The sequence below is a fragment of the Sapajus apella genome, unplaced genomic scaffold (assembly GCF_009761245.1).
Source record: "Sapajus apella isolate SASKATOON/1434 unplaced genomic scaffold, GSC_monkey_1.0 scaffold49, whole genome shotgun sequence".
Lineage (NCBI taxonomy): Eukaryota > Metazoa > Chordata > Mammalia > Primates > Cebidae > Sapajus > Sapajus apella.
In genome coordinates, this window is record NW_022436989.1 from 12,353,488 (window position 1) to 12,381,343 (window position 27,856).

The 27,856-nt window shown below is 35.8% G+C and overlaps 1 protein-coding gene across 7 annotated transcripts in view; it reads left to right on the forward strand.

The window, feature by feature from the left end:
• Positions 1–27,856, forward strand: part of ARID4B (AT-rich interaction domain 4B) — a 174,087-nt gene that overhangs the window by 105,245 nt on the left and 40,986 nt on the right. For 5 of the 7 annotated variants that reach the window (XR_004257943.1, XM_032242303.1, XM_032242302.1 and 2 more), the window contains exons 11-17: positions 234–388; positions 4,199–4,271; positions 5,625–5,719; positions 7,190–7,287; positions 8,595–8,838; positions 9,169–9,344; positions 15,362–15,622. Coding sequence is in view for 6 of the 7 variants with exons in the window: in XM_032242303.1 (XP_032098194.1) it covers positions 234–388; positions 4,199–4,271; positions 5,625–5,719; positions 7,190–7,287; positions 8,595–8,838; positions 9,169–9,344; positions 15,362–15,622 (1,102 nt within the window). In the remaining variant the exon portion in view is untranslated. The remainder of the gene's footprint in view (positions 1–233; positions 389–4,198; positions 4,272–5,624; positions 5,720–7,189; positions 7,288–8,594; positions 8,839–9,168; positions 9,345–15,361; positions 15,623–27,856) is intronic. The other 2 variants (XM_032242304.1, XM_032242305.1) reach the window with 2 other exon arrangements.

Genomic DNA, 27,856 nt, shown 5'->3' on the forward strand with positions numbered 1-27,856 from the left:
TTTAATGGTAGCAGTTTTGCCATCTATAAAATGACTTCCTAATTGCATAGGATGGATAGGATTAAACATATTGCTACATTTAAAAACACTTAACACAATTTCTGGTATATAGCAAACAATAAATGTCAGTGGTATTGGCACAGTAGTTTTTATTTCTTTATCATGTTTAATACTTTTTGAGAAAACAGTTGTCTTAATTTCTTCAGTTCACATAGCTTATGGTCTGTTTCCAGCCTTTGAACAGGCACTTGAATTTCACAAAGGTAGAACTATCCCTGCTAACTGGAAGACTGAATTGAAAGAAGATAGCTCTAGCAGTGAAGCAGAGGAAGAAGAGGAGGAGGAAGATGATGAAAAGGAAAAGGAGGATAATAGCAGTGAAGAAGAGGTATGTGAAAACAGTTGATTCCTTTTAAAATTATAAGTAACAGTTGGGTTTCCCTTATGGGTTAGGATTTGTCACTAAGTCATTAATCACAGTATTTTTAGTGTGAGAAATATTTCATAATAAATTTGTATTTGTGGTACTCATAATCAGGTAGTTTACTTGGTTACTTTAAAATAGATGTGTGATCTTATGCAATTAAAAATATTAAGTCTGATTGTCCTAATAACCTCAAAAGATGTCTTAATCTTGCCATGCTTTTGGTTTATGAGATGATTAAGAAAGTACACCCCTAGGCCAGGCATGGTGGCTCATGCCCATAATCCCAGCACTTTGGGAGGCCAAGGCAGGCGGATTGCTTGAGCTCTGGAGATGAAGACCAGACTGGCTAACACAGTGAAACCCCATCTCAAGAAAAATAAAAATAAATAGCAGGGCATGTCAGTGCACATCTGTAGTCCCAGCTTCTGAGGAGGCTGTGTTAGGAGGATGGCCTGAGCCCTGGAGGTGGAGGTTGCAATGAGCTGTGAATTTACCACTGTCTTCCATCCTAAGTGACAGAGTAAGACCCTGTCTTAGAGGAAAAAAAAAAAAAAGAACCTACCTACCTAATACATTAAAATGCTTTTCATTACCATGTAGACAGTTGTCACTTCATGAAATGTTTACATCTCCATATTTTATCGATTTACCCAGAAAAGTATAAAATATAATACTTAAAAGAAAAATCTGGCTGGGTGTGGTGGCTCATGCCTGTAATCCCAGCACTTTGGGAGGCCAAGGCAGGCAGATCATGAGGTCAGGAGTTCAAGACCAGCCTGGCCAACATGTTGAAATCTGTCTCTACTAAAAATACAAAACAACTAGCCGGGCATGGTGGTGGGTACCTGTAACCCCAGCTACTCAGGAGGCTGAGGCAGGAGAATTCACTTGAACCCGGGAGGCTTCAAGTGAAGCAGAGGTGGTGGTAAGCCGAGATCGTGCCATTGCACTCCAGCCCGGGTGACAGTGCGAGACTCCATCTTAAAGAAAAATCAGCACAAGAGTAAAGATTAATATCTCTTCAAGTCAGAGAATCTTGAATCATTTTATCTGATACAAGGGAGTAGATAGTTGTAATTAGATCATAAATAAGACATCTGAATTTATATGGATCAAATAACTCAAATTTTAAATTTTATTGTACCTGGTGCTTTAGGTCTGGCAGTGACAGGGTACTCTTTAATGCTCTTTAACGGTTTGCTAAACAGCTTCTTAAAAGCTACTTTTACTTTGTAAAAGTGAGTGGTGCAGACAGTGAAAGCTACTATATTTGACCATGAAATGAAATTTATTTAATGTGTTTAGTAAATTTTTCAGTATGTAATATTTTAGATAAGTAATGAAATTCTGCCTTTTAACTGTAGTAAACTATTAATGAAATGAGATTGTTTGGTAGGTTACATTTTAGGGTATAGTGATCTGTAATGATAGTGTGTAATGTAGAAATTTCTCCGCTTCAGTCTTCTCCCTGACTGGTTTCTTTTTAAATTGCTAAAATGTGCAATCATTCCCTTGCTGCGAAAAACTTCCCGAGTAGCTTTTTGTCACTGTAAAAGTCAAACTTCAATATAGAATCTCCTTTATAGTACAATTCCTGCCTCGATTTTTTCTCATCACTTCCCTTTCTATGCCCTCTATAGCAATATCAAATTATATGTTTTGTTGCTACTCACCTTTGCATATACTAGTGCCTCTGTAGGCACCACCTTTTTCTTCTCCTCCTTCCTTAGTCAGCATCGCACATTCCTATTCAGTTTTCAGAACCCTACTTACATTGCTATCTCTGTAAAGAGAAACCTGTGAACCATTGTCTCTCTCCTATCAGAAAAGCATCACTTGGTTTGCTAGTCTAAACTACTACTGTTCCTGACTAGGCATGGTGGCTCACGCCTGTAATCCCAGCACTTTGGGAGGCCGAGGCAGGTGGATCACCTGAGGTCAGGAGTTTGAGACCAGCCTGACCAACATGTTGAAACCCCATCTCTACTAGAAATACAAAAATTAGCTGGGCATGGTGGCGTACGCCTGTAATCCCAACTACTCAGGAGGCTGAGGCAGGAGAATCGCTTGACCGGAAGGTGGAGGTTGCAGTGAGCTGAGATTGTACCGCTGCACTCCAGCCTGGGCGACAGAGCAAGACTGTCTCAAAAACAACAACAACAACAACAAAACAAAACTACTACCGCTTCTTATACATATTTTCGTTATTTATACACACACTTGTGCACGTGCACACACACACACACACATGCATATTTCTTTATATTTATTGTCTGTTTTTCCTCCCCACAAATTTGTAAGTTCCTTAAAGTTGGGAATGCTGTCTTTGTTCATATTCATACTTAAAGTGTCTGTCATAGTGTGTAAAATACAACAAATGATCAATAGCTACCAAACCTTTTGGTACTTAGATTAGTGTTTTCACAAAAGCAAATATGCAGTACAGCTTAACATTTTCTTGAGTTAAATACAAGCTTACCTTAAACGTTTTTGGAATAGTAGTAAGTTGGGCTGTTTATTAAATATTGTACCGTGGGAACATTTACGATACCATCTAAAAAAGAGATGTCCTTAGATTTCTATTTGACCACCTTACCAAAACCTGAATGTGTAGAATGTGTTTAAATTGAGAAATACAGATTTCATTAGCAAATTAATGGTTGTCATTTATTTTTCTCTGCCCAGTTAGAAAACCTAATAGTTTATCAACATGGGCTTTTAAAAAAAATTACCTTTCTTTGTTGTACTAGCTTTTAAAATAAAAAGGCGATCTCACTAAAGCAGTGGCATTAGGCACATGATTTTCCAAATTAAAAAATGCTATGTTTTGATTTATTTAGATTACCAGTTGAATATCCTAACTTTTACTATTAGAAATATGTATATTTAAGCCAGAGTAACTGTAGAGCCTACCTGTGTATTTGGAATCATTTTCTCTGCAGTTACTCCTAATCATGTTCTGTAATGGCAGGCTCCATAGCTTATTTTTCTTTTATTTGATTCAGCACCTAGCATAGTGCCTACACTTACAGGTGCTCATTGTTTGTTGAATGGATGAAAGTCATTGAATTGGTGAGTTCCTCAATCTTACCTACTACCCTGCTCCTTGCAGGTTGCTTCAGGACCAGCTCCCTACTGCCACAGCCCTTGGCCACAGCAGCAAGAAGCTAGTCCCTCCCTTGTAATTGATAAATCGGGGAACTATTTTATTACTTGAAGATTTCCCTAAGTCTGAATCTTCAGGTATTGTAGATCAAGTTTGTTCCCCACTTTACTGATTATATAAGCTTGAAGTATGTACAGTGGGGCTGTACATAATGAAGGATACTTGTAGTTACAACTAATGGGACCCATACTTGTATAGTTCCTGGAAGAGCAATAATAGAGTTAGTTTTGATGTTCAACCCTGACCCAATTTTACATAAGTGAGAGTAGGTCTTCTTGAGCCTGTGACCCTGATTTGAAAAATAGATCTCACATATGATTAAAAAAAAAAAATACACGATGAAAAATCTTGCTAGTCCCATTTCTCATATGAGAATTTTTACTGTGGGGGTTCTAATTATTGAGATACTTTTTAAGACATACTCATTCCTCTATAAAACGTAAAATGTCTAGACTTAACCTGGTTTTGAACAGCTTAGTGTTAGAGAATAATTTTGATTAGGTAAAAGGCCTTTGAAATATTTTAATGAATGTTAGACTAACATTAGCTTGTATTATTAAAATGCTTAATTGAAGAAAATAATATTCTTCTGTGATTAAAATTAGGAAGAAATAGAACCATTTCCAGAAGAAAGGGAGAACTTTCTTCAGCAGTTGTACAAATTTATGGAAGATAGAGGTGAGTATTTTTTATTTATCCTTAACATAGTAGGTTTTAGACAGATAATTAGTATCTTGAAAATAAGAATAAACTTTTGTTTACTGAACTTTATGTCACCAGTAATTATGGCTGTCTTTTTGACTCTGTTATCACTGGCACCTAGCAAAGCACCTGTTATGTAACAAGTAGAATGAGGAATATGACAGTATTTTGATAGATACTATGGCTATGGGCACATAAATGTACTTACTCTGTCCTGCCAATCCCCTTACCTATCCATGGGGCCCTAAAGAACAGTAGCAAAATAGAAATTAAGCCAGAAGTAGAAAAAGAAATGTGACAAAGTCTCAAAGTGAGCCTTGGCTCAGCTTATTGAATCTGCCAGAAGCTGCTAAGGCCTGCAAGGATTGGAGGAAGAAGAATAACTTAGGTTAATGACCTAATCCTCCAGTAACCGTGGTGCTGCTACTCTCTAGCTTATCTTCTTGATCAGAGTCTACTTTCTTCTTTTCTGGGAAGATGCTTATAAGGGAGTAAGGAAAGGCTTCCTAGTTAGAAGGGAAGGGCAATATGAATGGTTATTGTTTGGAAATGCCACAATACTCTGGGAATTAAATGTTTTCTAAATCCCTGATTGTAATGCTGATGAGTAGAAACTGGCTCTGTTTTTCAGTTTTTTGTTCTCTTAAATGATAGTGCCTAACACAATATAAGTATCTTTTCATTTTTCAATATAAAATGTCTGATTCTTTTACTATTTCTTTATATGAATGGAGAGATAGCCTAAGAAGTATGTTTGTTTCATAGGCTTTTGTATAAGATAAATGAAAAAGCAAAGAAAATGAATAAAATCTAATACTAGAGAAGAGTGAAAAAATATGATTAAGCCAGTCATATATTTTGTAGAAATGGCCGTATGAGGCAGTGTACCACTACCCTATCATCTCCTCTACCACTTTCTAATGGTTTGTTTGATTTAGTGTCTTTGCCTTGCATTTTTTTGTGTTAGAATGGAAAAAACAAACATATAGCTTTACTCTGGAATCATTGTTTAGAATAGTAGTAGATTGGTAAAATACAAAGAAAATACCCTAAAAGTAACTCTCATTGGGAAGCAGTTGTCCAGTATTTATTTTCTTGCTCATCAGAGGGAAGAAAGTAAATGAAAATAAAAGGTTTCAAAAATCTGGTTATGTGAAAAATTTTAAAGTGGACATGGGCTTGTTTATGTGTAGATATCATGTCTTTGATTAACAAGAGAATTTCTCATATATATTGCACTATAAATACTCAGTGGTATTTTTGAATCTTTTGAAATTTTAAATTTAAAATGTAGTATGGATCTAATATAGTTTGTGTTTTCTATACCAGGTACACCTATTAACAAACGACCTGTACTAGGATATCGAAATTTGAATCTCTTCAAGTTATTCAGACTTGTGCACAAACTTGGAGGATTTGATAATGTGAGTATTGTAGTCAAACTGAAACATCTTTTTCATGTAACATGTTTTCTCAGGTATCTGCCATCTCTGAAATTGTTTTTCTTAACCAAAAAAAAAGTTTTTCAGTAAAGACCCAAGAAGAAAAGAAAGTACAGCTTAGAAAGGTAGAACTAGCCTCCTCAGACAAAATTTAAATTTTAACGATTTTTTTAGGCCCAGCATGGTGGCTCACACCTGCAATCCCAACACTTTGGGTGGCCCAGGCGAGTGGATCACTTGAGTTTGAGAACAGCCTGGCCAACATGGCAAAACCCTGTCTCTACAAAAAACACAAAAATCATCCAGGTGTGATAATGCACACTTGTAATCCAAGCTACATGGGAGGCTGAAGGACAAGAATTGCTTGAACCCAGGAGGTGGAGATTGCAGTGAGCCAAGACTGCACCATTGCACTGCACTCACCTGGGTGACAGAATGAGATTCTGTCTCAAAGAAAAAAAAAAAAAGACTTTTTTAATACGACCTTTCTGATTACTATTAAATTGGTCAAACTTTCAGAAAGCACCTTTTAATATCTGAGTCACAGCACAGCCAGCCATATTGGTAGAAATCCTTCCTGTGTCTCTTTTTCACTAGACAGTATGCCCTTTAAGAGCAGGAATCTGTCTTAATAGCCTTTATATTCTTAATCCCTTTAAGATATAAAGGGATTAAGCCATGAAATGTTTGTTGAACTGATCTGAAGAAATAAAATAGACAATGATATACAGTACATATCCAATTGAGACTAGTCTGTGGAATAAAATACAAATTTCTGTAGAACTGCTTTCATTTATTAGCTTATATATTTTATGAGAAATAATAAATCCTTTAAAAATGCTTGTCTCCTTTTTTTTTTTTTAATTTTGATTAAGAGCCTGAATATTTTTGTATTTTCTAAAACTGGGTTTATTTAAAAGTCAAATGGGGCCAGTTATGCCGGTAATCTTAGCACTTTGGGAGGCTGAGGTCAGAGGATTCCCGCAGCCCAAGAGTTTGAGACCTTCCTGGGCAACATGGTAAGACTCCATCTCTACAAAAAAAAAAGGTTTTTAATTATCAAGTGTGTTGGTGTATGCCTGCTGTCCCAGCTACTTGGGATGCTAATGCAGCAGGATCCCTTGAGCCCAGAAGTTAGGGGCTGCAGTGAGCTCTGTTTGTACCACTCCTGCTGCACTCTAGCCTAGGCAATAGAATGGGATCCAGTTCCCCTCCCCCCCCCAAAAAAGTCAAATGGCCTAATATTTCAACATTTGTAATTCTGTGATACTTATGAGAGTACTAAAACGCTTACTTGTAAACCAAATTTAGAATTTATCAAGATTTTTAAAAAATTCTTTTGAGACTAGGACCAATAAATAAAAATATATACTCATATATACTGTGTCTATCAAAAATGTTATTACATTAACACCTTTTAATTTGGGAGTTTTGTTTCACCTTGTCCATTAGATTGAAAGTGGAGCTGTTTGGAAACAAGTCTACCAAGACCTTGGAATCCCTGTCTTAAATTCAGCTGCAGGATACAATGTTAAATGTGCTTATAAAAAGTAAGTTCGTATAATTGATGTGATTATCTTCAGTATTTTTACCTAGAAAGCAGGAGGAAAGTTACTTTATAACTGAGGCTAATTAATTCTTCAAAGACATCAGAAAATTTTACTAGTCATTCTGTCATAGCATTTTCTAAAGTATATTCTTTGAATACTAGATTTATGAGAAATTCTGTGAAGAAAGTTTTTGTGGCTAAGTACATTTGTCAAGTACTGCATAGAGGTTAAAAAGCTAATATTCTGCCGGGCGTGGTGGCTCACGCCTGTAATCCCAGCACTTTGGGACGCTGAGGTGGGTGGATCACAAGGTCAAGAGATCAAAACCATCCTGGTCAACATGGTGAAACCCTGTCTCTACTAAAAATACAAAAAATTAGCTGGGCATGGTGGCGTGTGCCTGTAATCCCAGCTATTCAGGAGGCTGAGGCAGGAGAATTGCCTGAACCCAGGAGGCGGAGATTGCGGTGAGCCGAGATCGCGCCGTTGCACTCCAGCCTGGGTAACAAGAGCGAAACTCCGTCTCAAAAAAAAAAAAAGCTAATATTCTAAAGTCAAGTAAATCTACATTTGAAACCTAGTTCTCCCCATTAGCTGTTTATGCCCTTGGGTCAGTTATTTATTCTCCTAATCCTGTTTCTTCATTTGTAAAATGGGATGCTTGGCTGAGCATGGTGGCTCACACCTGTAATTCTAGCACTTTGGGAGGTCTAGGTAGGAGGATAACTTGAGGTCAGGAGTTTGAGACCAGCCAGGCCAACATGGCAAAACCCTGTTTCCACTAACAGTACAAAAGTTAGCCAGGCATAGTGGCTTATGCCTGTAGTCCCAGCTACTCAGGAGGCACTGAGGCAGGATAATTGCTTGAACTCAGGAGGTGGAGGCTGCAGTGTGCTGAGATAACACCACTGCACTTCAGCCCGGGCAACAGAGTGAGACCCTGTCTTAAAAAAAATCGGGATGGCAAGGGGATGCTGCTGCTTGCCCCAGGATTACCATAATGACTAAATGAGATTTACTAAGGGGTCCAGCCTCACACATAAGAAATGTGCAACAAATAGATGCTATTGCTAATACTTTTAATATCTGTTATTGTTAAGAGTCTGAGCACAGTTTTTTGAATGATTTTTTTTGACAAAATTTTTCATTTGCATTGAAAAGATTAGAAAGAACTGGAATAAATTAGAATGTTAATATGGCTCAATATCTGAGAGTTTAGACAAAAGAAATGAATACACATTAAAAATAACTCTATAGTTATATTTTGAAATGTTTTCATCAAATGTAATTTCTCTTCATGTTTCCAGATATTTATATGGTTTTGAGGAGTACTGTAGATCAGCCAACATTGAATTTCAGATGGCATTGCCAGAGAAAGTTGTTAATAAGCAATGTAAGGAGTGTGAAAATGTAAAAGAAGTAAAAGTGAAGGAAGAAAATGAAACAGAGATCAAAGAAATAAAGATTGAGGAGGAGAGAAATATAATACCAAAAGAAGAAAAACCTATTGAGGATGAAATTGAAAGAAAGGAAAATATTAAGCCCTCTCTGGTAAATTAGATATTGTGGATTGTCCGTTGCCTTCTTTGCTATATGTTTTACATCTTCTATAAAGTTCCAAAATCAATATACTGTATAATACTATTCTTCATTGTTTATTTCCTTCATTAAGTGCTACTTCTGTGTAATTTTTATTATAACTTCAAAGTTGCTGTTAGCTATTTTTGTCTAGTGGTTTAAAAATAGCAGAGGTTTCTTAAAAGTGATTTACAACTTTCAATATTAGCATTAGTTGATACCTCCTGTTGCTAAGAGAGAAATCATGGATGTAGGTTGAAAACTTTTACTTTTGTTGGTTTCTTTCCTCTGATCTTTTTCTAGGGAAGTAAAAAGAATTTATTAGAATCTATACCTACACATTCTGATCAGGAAAAAGATGTTAACATTAAAAAACCAGAAGAAAATGAAAATCTGGACGACAAAGATGATGACACAACTAGGGTAGATGAATCCCTTGACATAAAGGTAGAAGCTGAGGAAGAAAAAGCAAAATCTGGGTAAGAAAATTGTTTTTGGTTATGATGCATTTTGGCTTGTTGGATTTTTATCCTTTGTTCTTTGTATGTGTATGTGTATGAATCTGATTGACAAAATATTAAATAATAGAGTGGCGTTTATTGATTAAAAACCATAAACTTCCTTCAGAGACCCTACTGATACAAATTTGTAGAAAAAGATCATACTTTTGATCCGTTCTTCTTGCTCTCATCATGGAAATTTATAAAAGTTTTAGCTAGAGTGAAGTATTTTTAGGTCTGCTAAATGACTTGATAATATAAACTTGGGGCCGTATCTGTGTTTTATAGATTGTATGTTGGCTGTAGACTGTGAGAGTTGTGTTTATTTCTTAAGCAAAAAGCAAGAGTAGAAAAATACTAAGGTTTTAAAAGGCCAAAATTGTTATGTTCTATTTTATGTGATAGTAGCATTTATTTGTTTTAGTCACTTTGGAATGATGAATTATTTGACAGTATAATTTATGCACTGCCGGTGGACCCCTGTATTTTATAGATAATCTCTGGCATTGAATCTTTTTTGTGAGGCTTAAAAAACATAAACATCTCTGTTAGTGTCTCATTTAAATAAGTACAGTGAATTAAAAAATATATATATTTAGCAGGCCAATTGCAGGCCAATTACACCTGTAATCCCAGCACTTTGAGAGGTCAAGGCGGGTGGATCACTTATGTCAAGAGTTCAAGACCAGCCTGGCCAATATGGCAAAACCCTGTCCCTACTAAAAATAAAAAGGAAGTCAGGTGGGGTGGGTAGCACATCTGTAATCCCAGCTACTCGAGAGGCTGAGGCAGGAGAATCTCTCTTGAACCCGGGAGGCAGAGGTTGCAGTGAGCTAAGATGGTACCATTGCACTGTAGCCTGGGGGACATAGTGAGACTCTGGCTCAAAAAAAAAAAAGAAATCATTTAGCATACTGAAATTTGGCCACAGTGTGCAGACGAACAGGGAAGAGGGGAAGAAAAGGGGGGGCATTATATTAATATAGTAAAAAGTATTTGTTTATTATACTTTGTTGTAGTTTTGTATATAAAAATGTATATCTGAAGTATGCCTTACTGCTGTTGGAGACTATTTCAAGTATTAAGAAACTTAGTAAAGATTTCAGCCTTTTGTCTCAAGTCTTTGATTAGAGTTCTGAAATTTTGTTGGCACCATACAAACATGGAAGGAAAAAAAATCCTGGGTTAGAAGAATGTACTAGAAGTGTTTGTCAGAAGAATGTACTAAAAGTGTTTGTCGTTTATACTTTGTTATGTTTCTATATGTATAAGTGTATATTTAAAGTACTTCCACAGGAGGTCATTTTGATAAACTAAATAAGGATTCAGGTTTTTACCTAAAAATCTGACTTTTAAATCTGCAGGTGTTTCTGGAACATCTGCTGTTTGCAAGGCACTGTAATAAATATGTATTTTTTTCTTTGTTACTTAATTTTTTAAGTTGGTGTTTTTGCTTATTTTATAGAACAAACTGTATTTTGTAGGTTTTTAGTAACTCTTTTAATTCTATATGGATTTTTATGTACTATAGATATTTATTAGTATATGCATGCCTCAAACTAAAATTTTCCTGATGTGACTGCCCTAGTTTGGTAGATATTCTTTAGAAGCATTACAGTTGGGACTGTTTATACAGTAGTCCCTGCATTTCCACAGTTTCAGTTACCTGTGGTCAACTGTGGTCTGAAAAACAGGTGAGTCCAGTGCAGTAAAATATTTTGAGAAAGTGCGACAAGGCCACATTCACATAACTGTTATTCATCGTATTATAATTGTTTTATGTTGTTATTAGTTATTATCTCATGGCTTGGTCTAATTAATAAATTAAACTTTATCAGAGGTATGTATGTATAGGAAAAAACATAGTATATATAAGGTTTGGTACTATCCACGGTTTCAGGCATCCACTGGGGATCTTGGAATGTATCCCCTGCAGATGAGAGGGGCTTACTGTAATTGATTTTTTAGTTTGATTAGATAATTGCAGTGGAAAATTTTACAGTGATAATTAACATATGGGTATTTCTCTGGCATATAAACTTTCTCTAAGTGTAATATGCTACTTCCAAGAATGTTCAGTGTCCTTCTTCCATTGTCCAGATGTGGGAAATTGAAGAAGTTGATATGTGTAAAATGTCTCGTTCAGTGCCTTGACCATAGCAGGTACTTCATATACTAGCTTTTTTAAAAATTTTGTTTCATTGTAAAGAGTGTAACATCAAGTTGGGAAGATACGGTATTTCTTTGTGAATTCAGATGAAAATCCTTGCTGATACATTTTGTTTCCCAAGATATTCTTCTCTAAAATATGACTAGCTTAAATGTGTATGTGTATGTATGTATGTGAGTGCATGTACATTAATATATGCATCAACTTAATTTTTTTAACCTGTATGTTGGTTGCATTTTATACTTTCAGAGGCTCTCTTTCTTGACATTCTGTGTTCTATCTGGTTTAGCACATTAGTCTTGAATTTGCCACTGAAGTCTTAGAGGAGTAGAGTAGTTTTCCATGGTTGATTGCCAGTAATTATATTGTTTTCTTCTTTATACTTCAGTGTATTCTTAAAGTAAATTTAATTTGGTTTGTGTCTGAGGGTAATATTAAATGTATATTTTTAATTTTTCAATTTTGATTGCTTGATTTTGTTAATACAAGAATATTGGGTTTCTGTTCTAGATTAAATGAAAATTTGCCCAGACTACTACTTAAAGTATAATTGTGCTTGCTATTGATATTTAGGATTGTTTGTACTCATCAACTCAGTGTTTTCTGTGACATAAGATACAGCTTAGAATTTGTCGTCATTTTAAAAAATTTATAATTTCGATTCTATATCTTACTTTAATATGATGATTCTGAGGTACATGATAAATCTCTTTTATTGTGGCCACAATAAACTATACTTTTTTTCCCCAATATGAAAAGTAGAGTCTTATGACTTAGGCAGGTATTCTTTCAAAAAAAATTGTTTTAATGTACTATATAAAATAAAATTCCTCATAATTGTCATCAATAATGCAGTTTCTGTTAATTTTTTAGATATTTTAGCCTTACTAAAATTATTTTTTCATAACAGAAATATTAAGGTATTTTCAATAACATTGTTAATATTTTAATCTCAGACTGGGTGTGGTGGCTCACGCCTGTAATCCCAGCACTGGGAGGCCGAGGCAGGCAGATCATCCAAGGTCAAGAGTTCAAGACCAACCTGGCCAACATGGTAAAACCCGGTCTCTACTAAAAATAAAAAATTAGCCAGGTGTGGTGGCACGTGCCTGTAGTGCCAGCTACTCGTGAAGCTAAGGCAGGAGAATTGCTTGAACCCGGGAGGCGGAGGTTGCAGTGAGCTTAGATTGCACCATTGCACTCCAGCCTGAGTGACAGAATGAGACTCTGTCTCCAAAAAAATACACACACACACACATGTATATTTATGTCAGATTATAGCTGGTTTCATGAAGGTTTTAGTTTTTAAATACCTATGTATTTGACTGTAATGGAGTCTTTAAAATAGGAATAAATTTTGAGAATTTTTGAGGAATTTGTGATATAGTTCAGACAATTGATACATTTGATAATTTCGTGAACTTGGACTTACTTCCACAGGTCCATTAAACATCTCCCCAATGCTTCTGACCCACTATACATAAAAAGGAAAAGGAGAATCAAAAAGCATTATAGTGCTGCCTATATCAGTATTTGTAGATGATTTTTATTGCCTATATAATTACATAATTAGGAATGGTACAGTATATTTTCCCAAAAAAAGTTGCATATAGGAATGTAAAACTGAAATTTTCAGTGGAGGAAGTTTTTTTTTTAATATAAATATTATATTCATCAGGTGGGTGCAGTGGCTCACGCCTGTAATCCCCGCACTTTGGAAGGCCGAGGTGTGAAGATTGCTTGAGCCCAGGAGTTCAAGACCAGCCTGAACAACGTAGTGCGACCCCTGTCTCTATAAAAATAAAAAATAAAAATTCACTGGGTGTGGTGGTATGTGCCTGTAGCCCCAGCTACTTGGGACGCTGAGGTGGGAGGATTATTTGAGCACAGGAAGTCAAGATCACAGTGAGCCGTGATCAGGCCACTGCCCTCCAATCTGGATGACAGAGCGAGACCCTGTCTCCAAGGGGTAAAAGGGGTGTGTGTGTGTGTGTGTGTGTGTGTGCTGCAATATATGTATATATAATTAATCTTAATGTATAATATAGCATACATTATTAATTTTAATATGTAACATATATATTTTATATATAATTAATTTTTAAAGCTTAATGCTAAACTGTTAGTTCTGCCTTACTATGTTTAATCATTTGTTAGCCATAAAGTGATGGAGTATAATACAGACATACAGAACAGCAGATAAAAACAGACTAAATGTAGCCTTGGATTTCATATTGAAGTTTTTTTTTTTTTTTTTTTTTTTAAATAAATCTAGTGTTTGTAGGCTGGGCGTGGTGGCACACACCTGTAATCCCAGCACTTTGGGAGGCCGAGGCGGGTGGATCACCAGAGGTCAAGAGTTAAGACCAGCCTGACCAGCATGGAGAAACCCTGTCTCTTCTAAAAATACAAAAATTAGCTGGTGTGGTGGCGTGCGCCTGTAATCCCATCTACTCAGAAGGCTGAGGCAGGAGAATGACTTGAGCCCAGGAGGTGGAGGTTGCAGTGAGCCGAGAGCACACCACTGTACTCCAGCCTGGGCGACAACAGCAAGACTCTATCTCAAAAGTAAAATAAAATAAATCTAGTGTTTGGAAAGATTTTTAATTGAAGATTTTCTCCAAGTTGTTGAATATAGATTTGTGGTTAATATAAAAAGGATATAAAAATGCTAAGTTTTATAAAGTGTATGTTACTAAGAAGATAAAAATGGATGTAAGGCTGGGTGCGGTGGCTCATGCCTATAATCCCAGCACTTTGGGAGGCCGAGGCGGGCGGATCACCTGAGGTGAGAAGTTTGAGACCAGCCTGGCCAACATGGTGAAACCTGGTTTCTACGAAAAATACAAAAAAGATTAGCTGGGCATGGTAGCCTGCGCCTGTAATCCCAGCTACTCGGGAGGCTGAGGCAAGAGAATCACTTGAAACCCGGGAGGCAGAGGTTGCAGTGAGCTGAGATCGTGCCATTGCACTCCAGCCTGGGCGGCAAGAGTGAGACTTTGCCTCAAGGGAAAAAAAATGAATGTAATACTCTTTCTATAATAGTTTGGCTTTTAGTTTCATATGTTTGTAATTGGCCTCTCATCTGTCTGTTTCTTTGGAACACCATAGTTGAGATTTGTAGAAGATGTTACTGAATCTCTGGTAAAGAGAGTAGAAATTGTGTTGAAGTTTAAAGAATAGAAAGAACAAACCTGATAAGATATTGATAGTACATTATTAGAATATTTCTGTTTAAGTTAAAATAGTATTTCAGTTATTATAACGTTTGAAAATTTGGTTGGAGCATGTGTCAAAGCTATTAAGACTTCAATCTGCTAGTAAAAATTTTTGTTTTAAACATCCTGAGGCCCCCAGCTTGAGTGACAGAGCAAGATTCTGTCTCTAAAACAAAACAAACATCTTCAGGCTGAAAATATTTGAATGAAGAATAACTTTTAGTCATAAAATGGCAATGAAGTATAATAATTTTTTTTTGTCACTTAAGATGTAAAACACTTAATAAAATATGAAAAAATTGGTAGAGTTGCCTATACTTGCTTCTTGCTGTTCGGCACAAATTCTGTTCTTATGACTTTTGGAAATTTTCTCTTACTGCACTAATTTTTTAACCTTTACTTTCTCTAAATGTGTCTTTCTGTAACCTTGATTGTCTTACACAGTTTTAGTTTTTAATACTAAATTGAAACTCAGAGAATTTCATACACGTGGAACCTGCTTTTCCCGGAACAATCACAGCCACAACTTTTATCAATATATGTGGTTTGGAACTGAAAAACTTATGAAGTGTCTTTTATTAACTCTGCAATTTTTTAAACCTTTCAAGAGATGAAACGAATAAAGACGAAGATGAAGATGATGAAGAAGCAGAAGAGGAGGAGGAGGAGGAGGAAGAAGAAGAAGAGGATGAAGATGATGATGACAACAATGAGGAAGAGGAGTTTGAGTGCTATCCACCAGGCATGAAAGTCCAAGTGCGGTATGGACGAGGGAAAAATCAAAAAATGTATGAAGCTAGTATTAAAGATTCTGATGTCGAAGGTGGAGAGGTCCTTTACTTGGTGCATTACTGCGGATGGAATGTGAGGTAACTTGAGTTTTAGCTAGTGATTATTACCTAAAAACAATTATAAAATACTTTTCTATTTAAAAATTTAAGTAACAGATTACAGATTTATTAGTATTCTAATTAAGGTCATAGTACCTTATTAAAAATACGTAGTTTTTAGCATGTAAATACCCCACTTAGTGACTTACTAATTAATGTTTTTAGTACTTAGAAGATACCCTTAGTGTCTAGAAAACTGAGGCCTACACACTTGATTTTTAAGTACTACGTGTAGATTAGTAGACAAAACATTGATGAAATGATAAAAAAAATTTGTTGAAAAGATAAAAGAGATCAGAACTTCTGGACATCTACAAGCCAATTACAGGCTGCTTGCTCACTTGCATTTTAAACTACATTGCCACAGCAACCTCTCTTTTTATATTCTTAAGTCATTTGTTTCCTTCTATAGTCAGGGTTTAAAAGTTGAGATTTCCTGGGAAACATTAGCTATTTCAAGAAAGCCTTATCTCCTTATTAACAGCTATTGCATTACAACTTTATTCAGACATCTCAGAAATTTATTAGTATCTTTGAAAAAATATGGTTGAAAATGTAAGCAGTCCTGCTTCACTAAAATAGAATGCACTTTTTGATTGCTACTAACCTAGGGCACTGACAGGCAAGCCTGAAATTTGGTCTTAAGTTGTGTTCAATGACTTAAGCTTTTTTCATAGATAAATTTTATTTGCGTTTCCAGAGAAATTTTGTATTTTGATTTTATCCAAAATTGGCAAGCCAGTTTTGGGATCTGTTCATTTAGTTATCTTTTAAGAATAATTTATTTTGGAATATTTGATATTATATTTGAAATACAGCCTATCATACAGTTGAATACCTGGAAAAATTAACCATAGAAGTCTTTGTGGGTTCATGGTGTACCTAGTATCTTCAAGGAGGAATACAGCTTTCATGCTTTATACTTAAAATTACATTCTGTGGTTTGGGAAGTTATTAGGAAGGCATCATCTCAAATTCTGTGTTCGAGTGTTGCAAATAAAATTTTGATTCTTTTTAATCACTTCCCACATTGCTCTTTCCCTAAAGAAAATCACTTCTGAGAGTTTTGAGGCTATCCTTACTGAGTTTTCATTCTACTTTCACATACATATAAATGTACTCATAGAAAATACATAGTATTCGTACATGCATGTGTTTTAAATAAATTATACAAAATTCTGTTTTATTTTTTGTTGTCCTGTTGTGTAATAGGAAGCTCATGGTCTAATCTGATTACCTTTCTTATTTTGAGAAAAGTACAATTCTGATCCATTCTGATGCTTGGAAGAAAATAGCAAATAGCAACTTAAGTCATGAGGAAATGTTCAGCAGTTTTGTTTTGGGCTCATTCTTTATTCTTTCTAGTCAAGATACAGTTATAGATGTTAAGAATACTTATTATCAGTGCTTAGTTGTGATGGTTATCCAGAAGCATAAGTTTTTCCAGATACACACTGTACACAATTTATCCTTTCACCTGTTGGTTCTTTTTTCTTTTTTTCGTAGACAGAGTCTAGTTCTGTTGCCCAGGCTGGAATTTTGTGACACAATCTTGGCTCACTGCAACCTCCACCTCTCGGGCTCAAGTGATTCTTGTGCCTCAGCCTTTTGAGTAGCTGGGATTACAGGTGTACGCCATCGCACCCAGCTAGTTTTTGTATTTTTAGTAGACATGGGGTTTCGCCATGTTCGCCAGGCCGGTCTTGAACTCCTGAGCTCGGGTGATCCGTCTGGGCCTCCCAAAGTGCTGGGATTACAGGCATCAACTGTTGGTTCTTATGCTGCCTTTATTGTACTTGATTTTCCTCACCTGAAGGCCTGGGTATTAATGACTATATTCCAAAGAAGATACTTGAGATCTCAGATATAGCTACCACAAGAATATTTTGCACAATTTTGGACTTCTAGTCATTTTGATCTTACTGAAATATAAATGTAGAGGGAGTTCTACTTCTGCCTAGGATATAAATGTAAATGTAGAATATGTTGTTTTAAAATTAGGAAGAAAAAAGCTAGGTGTGGTGTTGCATGCCTTGTAGTACCAGCTACTGAGGTGGGAGGATCGCTTGAGCCCAGGAGCTATGATCATGCCATTGTACTCTAGCCTGACTGACAGAGTGAGACCCCATCTCTTAAGTTAAAAAGAAATTTAGGAAGAAATACTTGAATCAGCAAAAATGAATAATTACTAAAGTAATGCCCACAAGATAGAGTCACAACACCTTTTACCTCTGTTTTCAGGTCTTCTAATTATTATGTTAGTTTACATGTAGAGGCAGTTTTTCCTTGTGGCCTTTATGAAGTCTTTGAAATGTATGAAAAATGGATAGAATTTAGGTGTCTCCAGCTTTGACTATAATAAAGGTTTATTATCTATTAATTGGCTTATTAAACAAAGGCTTAGTAGAGAAAAAAAATTCAGTCATTCATGAAACTATTTTACAATTAAGGTACAGCATTGTTTTGTTACGATTGACTAAAAGAAAGAGAATTCCAGGAGTATTTGGATTTTAGAGGGTAGAAAGAGGCCAGGGTAGTGGCTCACGCCTGTAATCCCAGCACTTTGGGAGGCCGAGGCGGGTGGATCACGAGGTCAGGAGCTTGAGACCAGCCTAAAAATACAAAAATTAGCTGGGCATGGAGGCACGTGCCTGTAATCCCAGCTACTCAGGAGGCTGAGGTAGGAGAATTGCTTGAACCTGGGAGGCGGAGGTTGCTGTGAGCCAGGGTTGTGCCACTATACTTCAGCCTGGGCAACAGAGCAAGACTGCATCTCAAAAAAAAAAAAGGGAAAGAATTTAAATAGAGGCATTCAGGTTTTTAATAATATAGGGAGGAAAATGGGACTTAGGTCAACAAGACATGTTTGTGTTGCTGTGAGGGTTGCCATCTGTTTCTTACAACTCAAGTGCCTGTATGCTATGAACTTTGAAAAGAAGAAAACTTAACATCTTGGTGAAGACCTGTTGGATAGATCTCTGTATACTCCAGCATCATGAAGAAAACAAATGTACTTCAGTAGATTAAGCAGTTAATCTTCTTAGAGTTAATATAACAGTATTTTTATTTCTATCTGCAATAATCAGAGTCTTATTGATAAATAAGCAATAATTTTCATTTTTGCTGCTCCCCCAGTTCTGATGCTAATTTAATAAGAACTGCAACAAATTCTCATCAGCTCTATGATTGTTTTCCTTTTTAGCTTGATCTCTAAATTTATACTTTATACCACAGATGTGAAATTAGAAATAAGGATTTGTGCGTGGAAGTTCACGAAAATAGTTTTATCTTAAGTGGCAATCATTCATGACGAGCAATTTGGGAAATTTGTGTAGAACTATTTCCATATGTTTTTTTTTAATAATCTGAAACATGTTTCAGATAACAGGCATCAGAAACATGTATTTCAGATAGTTCAGTTTTATCTGAAACATGTATTTCAGATTTAAAAAAAAGAGACAGGATCTTATTCTGTCCCCCAGGCTGGAGTGCAGTGGTGCGATCATGGCTCTGCAGCCTCCACTTCTTGTTCTTAAGTGATTCTCCCACCTCAGACTCTGGAATAGGTGGGACTATCGGTGTGCATCACCAAACCTGGCTAATTTTTTATTTTTTTTTAAGAGATGGAGTCTCACTGTGTTGCCAAGCTGGTTTCAGACTCCAGGGCTCAAGCAGTCCTCCTGCCTTGGCCACCAAAAGTGCTGGGATTGTAGACATGAGCCAGTGCTCCTGAGCATGAAACATGTTTTTCTAGGAAAGAGATTTTCTCAAATAATGTAAAAGTATCTGTCTTATTGTTTTAAAATACTATTTTTAGGTCAGGCACGGTAGCTCACACCTGTAATCCCAGCACTTTAGGATGCTTAGGCGGGTGGATTACCTGAGGTCAGGCATTTGAAACCAGCCCGGCCAACATGGCGAAACCTCGTCTCTACTAAAAATACAAAAATTAGCCAAATGTGGTGGCAGGAGCCTATAATCCCATCTACTTGGGAGGCTGAGGCACGAGAATTGTTTGAACCTGGGACAGGGAGGTTGCAGTGTGCCGAGATCATGCCATTGCAGTCCAGCCTGGGTGACAGAGCAAGACTGTCTCAAAACGAAAAACAACTATTTTTGTTGTTGTTGTTAATTTTTACATTTTTTCTAAAATGGTGTGTGTGTGTGTGTGTGTGTGTGTGTGTGCGCACATATAATTTTTTCTTTTTGAGATGGAATTTCACTCTTGTCGCCCAGGGTGTGGTGTGCAGTGGCACAATCTCTGCTCACTGCAACCTTCGCCTCCCCGGTTCAGGCAGCAATTTCCCCTGCCTCAGCCTCCCAAGTAGCTGGGATTACAGGTGTGCACCACCATGCCCAGCAAATTTTTATATTTTTAGTAGAGACAGGGTTTCACCATGTTGGCCAGACTGTTTTCAAATGCCTGACCTTAGGTGATCCACCCACCTTGACCTCCCAAAATGCTGGGATTACAGGTGTGAGCCACCGTGCCCAACCTGTATAAATCTTCAATATAATTTTCATGTAAGTCCCTATTTGACAGCTGAAAATGTTGATTTTTGTTACACAAAGGTTAACATATGGGCAAGTTTGTTTTCTACTATTGTGATGGAAAAAAAGTCATTCTTTAACGTGTCTACACCAAATTTACTGGAAAGGGCTTGAACTATTTTCCCCTAACCACAAATAGTGTAATACTGCCACATTATTTTTCTGATGCAGTAACAATATCTAAAAAACTATTGTCTAACACTATATTATTTACTGTCACCAAGCACTAGGAATGTTTGACGTGTTCTCATAAATTATTTTTTAAACTCCTCTAAAAATAACAATTGAATTTAGAAAAATGAGAAAAATATATAAAAGTAGAAAGATAAAATTATTAATATTGTAGTGTGTTCTCTTTTAGTCTTTTAAAAATGTCTCCATACATTTAAAACATTTTAGTTCTACTTAAGTAGTTTTGAACAGTAGGCTCTCTGTTATATTCATTTTAACTTTTCTTAGTGATGTTAATATTTTATAGAAATTCTTAGTGTAATTATGTAATTGATCCTTTTGGGACACTCAGGTTTCTAAGTTGTGTCAAATGTGGGATTGATTTTTGAAAGTAAGGTTACACATTGAAATTAACATGTCATAAACTGGTTGAGTGTGTTGGATTTCCTTGTTTAGTAACAACTGAGTGAAACTAGACTAATTGGCGTGAAATTTAAAATACATTAATATTTTATTATAATATATTAATACTGATTGAATTTTCTCCACTTATTTTCAACTTGGCTTTCTATAACCAAAGAGTTGCAAATTTAGTTAGAGAATACTTTTTTCTATGTTGAGGATCGCAAGCTGTGTTAATGGGAACCCAGAAGTAAAAGAGACACTAAAATTTCAACTGTAAAACTCTTAAATAAATCACAATGACCCTAGTTCATGTTACCAGTTACAGAGAACTGAAAACAAGATAAATTATGCGAAATATATTATTTGAAATTAAAAATGTGTTACATTTAAAAAATATTTTCTCCAAGCAAATTAAATCCTTCTGGGAGGGAACGAGTTAGGGGTTGAAGAAACCTGGGAAAAGGCTTTCACAAATGAGTGGATTCAGTTCTACTTTTTGATATCATTCAGTTGCTTTTTTAATCAAATTTGTATTTTTTTATTTTCCAAACATAAGTTGAATATCTGCTGTGTGCCAAGTATATGTTTGTCACCAAAGATACCAAGAAGTGGACCTTATTAAGGTATTCATAGTCCAGACAGGACATTTAACCCCAGCAAAATTGATGGTCCATTGATCTTACCACCCATTACCTCTCCACCCTAATAATGCCCTCTGTCTTCTCTTACTGCTTACATTCTCTGGTCATTGATTATTATAATCACTGCTTTTGACTCTGGCTCTTCTTTTGTTCTCCTTTTTTTTTTTTTACTCATCTGACAAAACCACAAGAACTTTGATTAAATCTAACTCTCCTGCTCCTTGCCTGCACCTGTGCAGCCAATCCTGGGTGGAGTAAAGCAAGCAACCGCAGTGACTGTTCTTATTTTAAATTCATAACTGTGAACCTCAAGTGGGTCCTTAATTCTTTATGTCCTTCTTCCATTCACTCTCCTATTTTCTTAGAAGACTATTTCATACTGCTGCTGATCTCTTCATATCCCCAAAACCTCTTCCCTGTTCTCATTTTCAGCTAGTGAGACCTTGCTTTGTACATACTGAGAAATAGAAACAAGAAAAACATTTCTGCAGACTTCATTAGATGTGCCTACCTACCTGCATTTGCTGCCACATTGTGTGTTTTCATCTTTAGCCATAGATATACAATCATGCTACTGTCTGAAGCCAGTCTTCTAATAGCCATTCCTTCTTGCCTGATCAAAGACATGGCCCGTTTTCTTACTCTGTTCTGTCATTGCCAATATTTACAGATCTGTGGTTATTTCTCCTATCTCAAGAAAAACCTTTTCTGGAGCCTGCCTTCTCCTACTGTGACATTTTGCTCCATTTCCATTCAGCAGAACTATTTGAAAGTTAACTTGTTATTCAGTTTCTCTCCTTTTTCTGTGTAAACCCATTCTTACCAGCCTTTTGTTCACTGTCTCCACAGCTGTGCTTACCAGGAACACTAGTGACCCTTTGTAGGTAAATTCCTCCTGCTTTTCTTGCTCTCTTATGTGACTTATTGGTGGCATTACAGTCAGTTGATCACTCCTTCCATGATATACTTTGCTTGGGCTCCAGCTACAACCAGTTTTCTTGTTTATTTTCCTTCCTTTCTCAAAATTAAGAAATTACTCCTCAATTATTTTTGGTCTCTTCCTCATCTTTATGCATTTTCTCTCTTTTAATTGTTCTTCTATTTATTTCTGATATCCATTTAACCCTTTTTTGGTTTCTGTTCCTATTTTTCCAATCCTAACTTGAGTCACATTTCTGATAATTGAATTTTTCTAAGTTATTTTTCTGAGCCAAAGGATCCTGGAATATAACTTTCCCCTAGGACTCTGAGTAAATTATTTCAGCTCTCTTCTCCTCCCTGTTATTTTTTTTTTCTTAATTGTTCAAGCTTTCTACATCAGGGCCATATTAATTATTATAAAAGTGAACTTCATTTTAAAATATGAAAAAAAATTGTTGTTTCATATCTATTCCACTAATATCCCTTACCACATCTAGAAATGTATGCATTTGGCATATGGTAAGTACTAAGTGAACGTGGACTAAATTGGACCTCCTGACAACAAAATGGAAGTAGAGCAGAAGTTAGACTCCAGATAAAAGCCACTGGTTTTTTAAAGCGATACCTGTAATAGAGGATTGGGACAGATATAGCTTGATCCTCTCACTGGAGCCACTTCTCAACTCATTAATATGTGACTCTGTTTCACTTTCTGTGGAACTGTCAAACTTTTCCACAGAGACTACACCATTTTACATTCTCACCAACAATGTTAGGGTTCCAGTTTCTCTGCATCCTTGTCAACACTTGTTATTCTCTGTTTAAGAAAATTTGGAGGTTATAGCCATTTAGTGAGTGTGAAGTAGTTATCTCATTGTGGTTGTGATTTGCATTTCCCTAATGACTACAGTTGAGCATTTTTCATGTACTTATTAGCCATTTGTATATCTTCTTTGGAGGAACGTTCCTTCAAATCCTTGCCGTTTTTGAATTGGTCAGTTGTTTTTTTGTTGTTGGATTGTAGTTCTTCATATATTCTAGATATTAATCTCTTATCACATATATGATTTGCAAATGTTTATTTCTTTTGTTGCCTTTGCTTATGATGCTTTATCCAAGGAAACATTGCCAAATCCAGTGTTCTGAAATTTTTCCTTTATATTTTCTTCTAAGAACTTTATAGTTTTAGCTGTAATACTTACACCTTTGATCTAATTTGAGTTCATATTTGTATATGATATAGGTGACATCTTTGGGTCACATAAAGAGACCATCTCTTACCAAACAAAATGGAGTAGAGACTGAGAGACTGGAAGGAATTTGATTAGAAATATTCATTTTCTGTGACTTATCTTTTTTTTTTTTTTTTTTTTTTTCTTTTGGATGATGGAGTCTTGCTCTATTGCCCAGGCTAGAGTGCAGTGGTCCAGTCTTGGCTCACTGCAACCTTTGCCTCCCGGGTTCATGAGATTCTCCTGCCTCAGCCTCCTGAGTAGCTGGGACTACAGGAACCCACTACTACACTTGGCTAATTTTTGTATTTTTAGTAGAGATGGGATTTCACCATGTTGGCCAGGCTGGTCTCAAACTCCTGACCTTATGATCTGCCCCCCTCAGCCTCCCAAAGTGTCTATTCTTAGTCTCATTTTGTCCTTTAAAATTTTTTAATGTCACTTTTCAGCTTAATTTCTTTGTTCTTTCCTGCTCTAAAATGTTTTGTGTCCTTCATTTTATTTCTTTTTTCTTTTACTTCTGGGTAATCTGATCCCTGCTATACTTCCATTGTGTATGCCATTGGATTTAGGAATATTGAAACAGAGTACAAAGTTGTTCTAATCTTCTTTGAAATACTTGTCCTGGTAATGATAGAAAGCAAGGTACCATGGGAAATTGTCTGCCTTGTTTCTATAGTACATAAGTCAGAGGCCTATAAAATGAAGACCATTTGACAATGGTTTCCGTACCTGTAAATTTGTTTTAGGAGAGTGACTTTTCATTTTGGGTAAAAAAGAACGTAAACATTTCCTTCATGAAAAAAAATTAATAATTATATGTTGTTCTCAAATGGGTTTTAGTTTCTCTTTTTTTTGTTCATTCATCTTAGAGGTTTACTAAACTTGGACCTATTTCATTCAGTAGTTTTGTAGATTGGCAGGCACATTGGTATTTCTAAGTGTGCACAAAAAACTAATTCCATAAATTTATCAAATATTAACAAAGTATACTCTTGGGGAATTTAAAAAACTTAGCTTCTGTGTTACAGTATGCAGCTAATGCCATAGTTAACCATTTGCAGTTGCTTTTGTAAGCGTTGGTAAAATGCCCTATTAGTGTTCTTATTATTACATATTACCTCTGCCTAAAGACCTATACTTCTGTTTTATTTTATAGAGTTAAATTGCATAAGAAAACTTGTTAATATAATTACTATGCCATTCTGTTGAGCCGTTTATGTCAAATCTTAAATATGACTATGCTATAATATTTATGATTCTATCATTCTGTCGTTATTTTCTTAAGTATGAGGAATACCATTTTTGTCTCTCTGATGTAGATTTAACTGTTATATTAAGTAGAAATATGAAATGTTCATAGCATACTTAGGAATTTTATTTTTGAATAATATATGACTTATTTTTGTCTCACTTTATTATAGGTACGTGATTAAAAGCAATAAATTATGATCAGTTATTTTCAAAAATCTTGTTTTAGATATTCAATCAGATTAAAATACATACAAACAGATTATATAAAATTCATAAAGTAGGTAAATATTGATAAAATTGCTTATGAAGTTTATAATTAATAATAACACTGCTTTTCATCATGACTTGGTGTTTTTTCCTATTATTTCGTCATACTTGTGTTTATTTAATTCAGGAGAGGAAATCCCTTTCCTAAGACAGTACAAATTTCTACTTTATATGTGAGTTTTTAAAAACCAAATAAGCTAATTATATGACCTACATTAACTTTTTTGTTTATAGAGAGGCAAGATATAAAATACATACTGTGCAACAATTATTAAGTGACTCTATTCAATATAGAAAACAAAATATAGATCATTTTAACATTTTACTTAATGATTGGTTATTAGATTTTTATCTTATAATCTGTATACATATTTCAAAGAGTGGAGTTTTAAGTATTATGGTAATTTGATTTTACTTATGAAGTTATTTTTAAAATACCTTGATTCTGCATGCTATTTATTTTTAAATCTCTCAGACTGTGCCTTTTAGTTATATATTAACTATATGTTGATAATATTTATTTTTAAATTGGGTTTAAGAACCAAAAGCTGAATTGATACGGGCATATTAACCATTTCAGTAGTATGTCTGGTTGACTAACATTCTTTTTCGTTTTTATTACTACAAAATGATTTCTTACGTAATTTGCCAGTGCATCCGTACAAAAGTCATAAAGCTTTCTTTTTAGAATTCCTATTTTTCTCTGGTGAGAGCAAGTATGCTATGGTCTCTGAATGGTATCTTTTAGCTTTGTATGAATATTTTAAAACATTTTAAAAATCAAATATCTGTGTGATGGCTTCTTTCAGAAAGTTTCAGAAGGTTTGTATTAACAATTTGTCGTTACAATTTGTTTAGTGTTGTCTTCTCTGTTAAATTGTAAGCTCCTTGCAGGCAAGAGCTGTGTTTGTTGATTCATTGCTGAGTACCCAGTGCCTAGTGCAGACTCTGTTACACAGTAGGTACCTAAGAGGTGTTTGTCAAATTAATACATTACAGTCTTGGAGTCTCATATAATTTTTTATTCTACAGCTGGGCGTGGTGGCTCACGCCTGTTTTCCTAGCACTTTGGGAGGCCGAGGTAGGTAGATCACCTGAGGTCAGGAGTTTGAGACCAGCCTGGCCAACATGGGGAAACCCCATCACTACTAAAAGTACAAAAATTAGCTGGATGTAGTGGTGCACACCTGTAATCCCAGCTGCTCAGGAGGCTGAGGCATGAGAATTGCTTGAACCCAGGAGTCAGAGATTGCAGTGAGCCAGGATCTTGCTATTGCACTCCAGCCGGGGCAACAGAGCAGGATTCCATCTCAAAATAAATAAATAAATAAATAAAATTCATTCTACTTAATTTTGTATAGGTCAGGGAACATACTAGATCTTCAGAAGTTAAATGAGTTTATCATGCATGTGTTCTTTTATGTTTGTTTTGTTAGTTGAATGTTAAGTGATCTCAATAGAGATATTCTTAGACAAGTCGTGTATATACCTTCAAAATATTTTCCTTAGTACTTTAGATAAATATTCAATAAGATACTTATTTAGATTCCATCTGTAGAATTAATTCTATTGATTGTACTGATAACTGAATTGAAAATGTGTGGGCTAATTACTGTCTTAATTTTTCAACTCTGTTTATTTTTAATATTTGTTTTAATACTGTTTGTTTCAATATTTCTTTTTTTTAATACTTTTTGTTTGTTTCAATATTTCTTTTTAAATGGAAGCATTTAGTAATTCTCTTTCCCTTGTGGCCTGCAAAATTAATTTATTTCCTGATATCGTGAAAAGGCCAATTATGATCTTCCAATTACGATTCCTAAAGGTTAAGACCAGTTAAAGCCAGGATAGTTCATATACAATCCAGTCTACCTGGATTTTCAGACATTTTCAGAAAACTCTATTGCTTGAATCTAAAGTTGCAAGACAATTTATTTTATTTCATGTTATGTTATTGAAACAGAGTCTCGCTCTGTCACGCAGGCTGGAGTGCATCGGTACAGTCTTGGCACAGTGCATCCTCTGCCTTCTGGGTTCAAGTGATTCTCCTGCCTCAGCCTCTTGAGTAGGTAGGATTACAGGCATGCACCACCACGACCAGTTAATTTTTGTGTTTTTGGTAGACACAGGGTTTCACCATGTTGACCAGTCTGGTCTTGAACTCCTGACCTCAGTTGATCCGCCTGCTTCAGCCTCCCAGAGTGCTGGGATTACAGGTGTGAGCCACCACACCCAGCCACTTTAATTTATTTTTAGGCCAACCACTAACGTTAAGTTTCTCTCCTAGTTTTCCAGCTATATTATCACTAAACATGAGAGCTGAAGATATAATGGACCTGCTATTCTTAGGGAAAAATCCAGCTATTTAGCAGTAAGGTGGTTTCTTGGGAGATGTTTTGCTCGTAATTGCTATTATAATATTAGCATTCGTCCTACACAGGAGAGACTCTATCAGAATGTGATCTCTAATATGTTGATTTCTTGTATGATACTTAAAGCAGAGTCATGAATATTGGAGAGACCCTGTACAGGGATGGCCAGTATAGCTGGGAGAAGAACACAGTATCAGTAGTGTTTGGGGATGTCTAAGATAAAGACTAGAAGCATTTTATTTCATTTTTCGAGACAGGGTCTCACTCTGTTGCCCAGGCTAGAGTGCAGTGGCACAGTCACTGCAGATGTTCACTGCAGCCTCAACCTTCCAGGCTCAATTAGTCCTCCCACCTCAGCCGTCAGTATAGCTGGGACTACAGGCGTGCACCACCATGCCC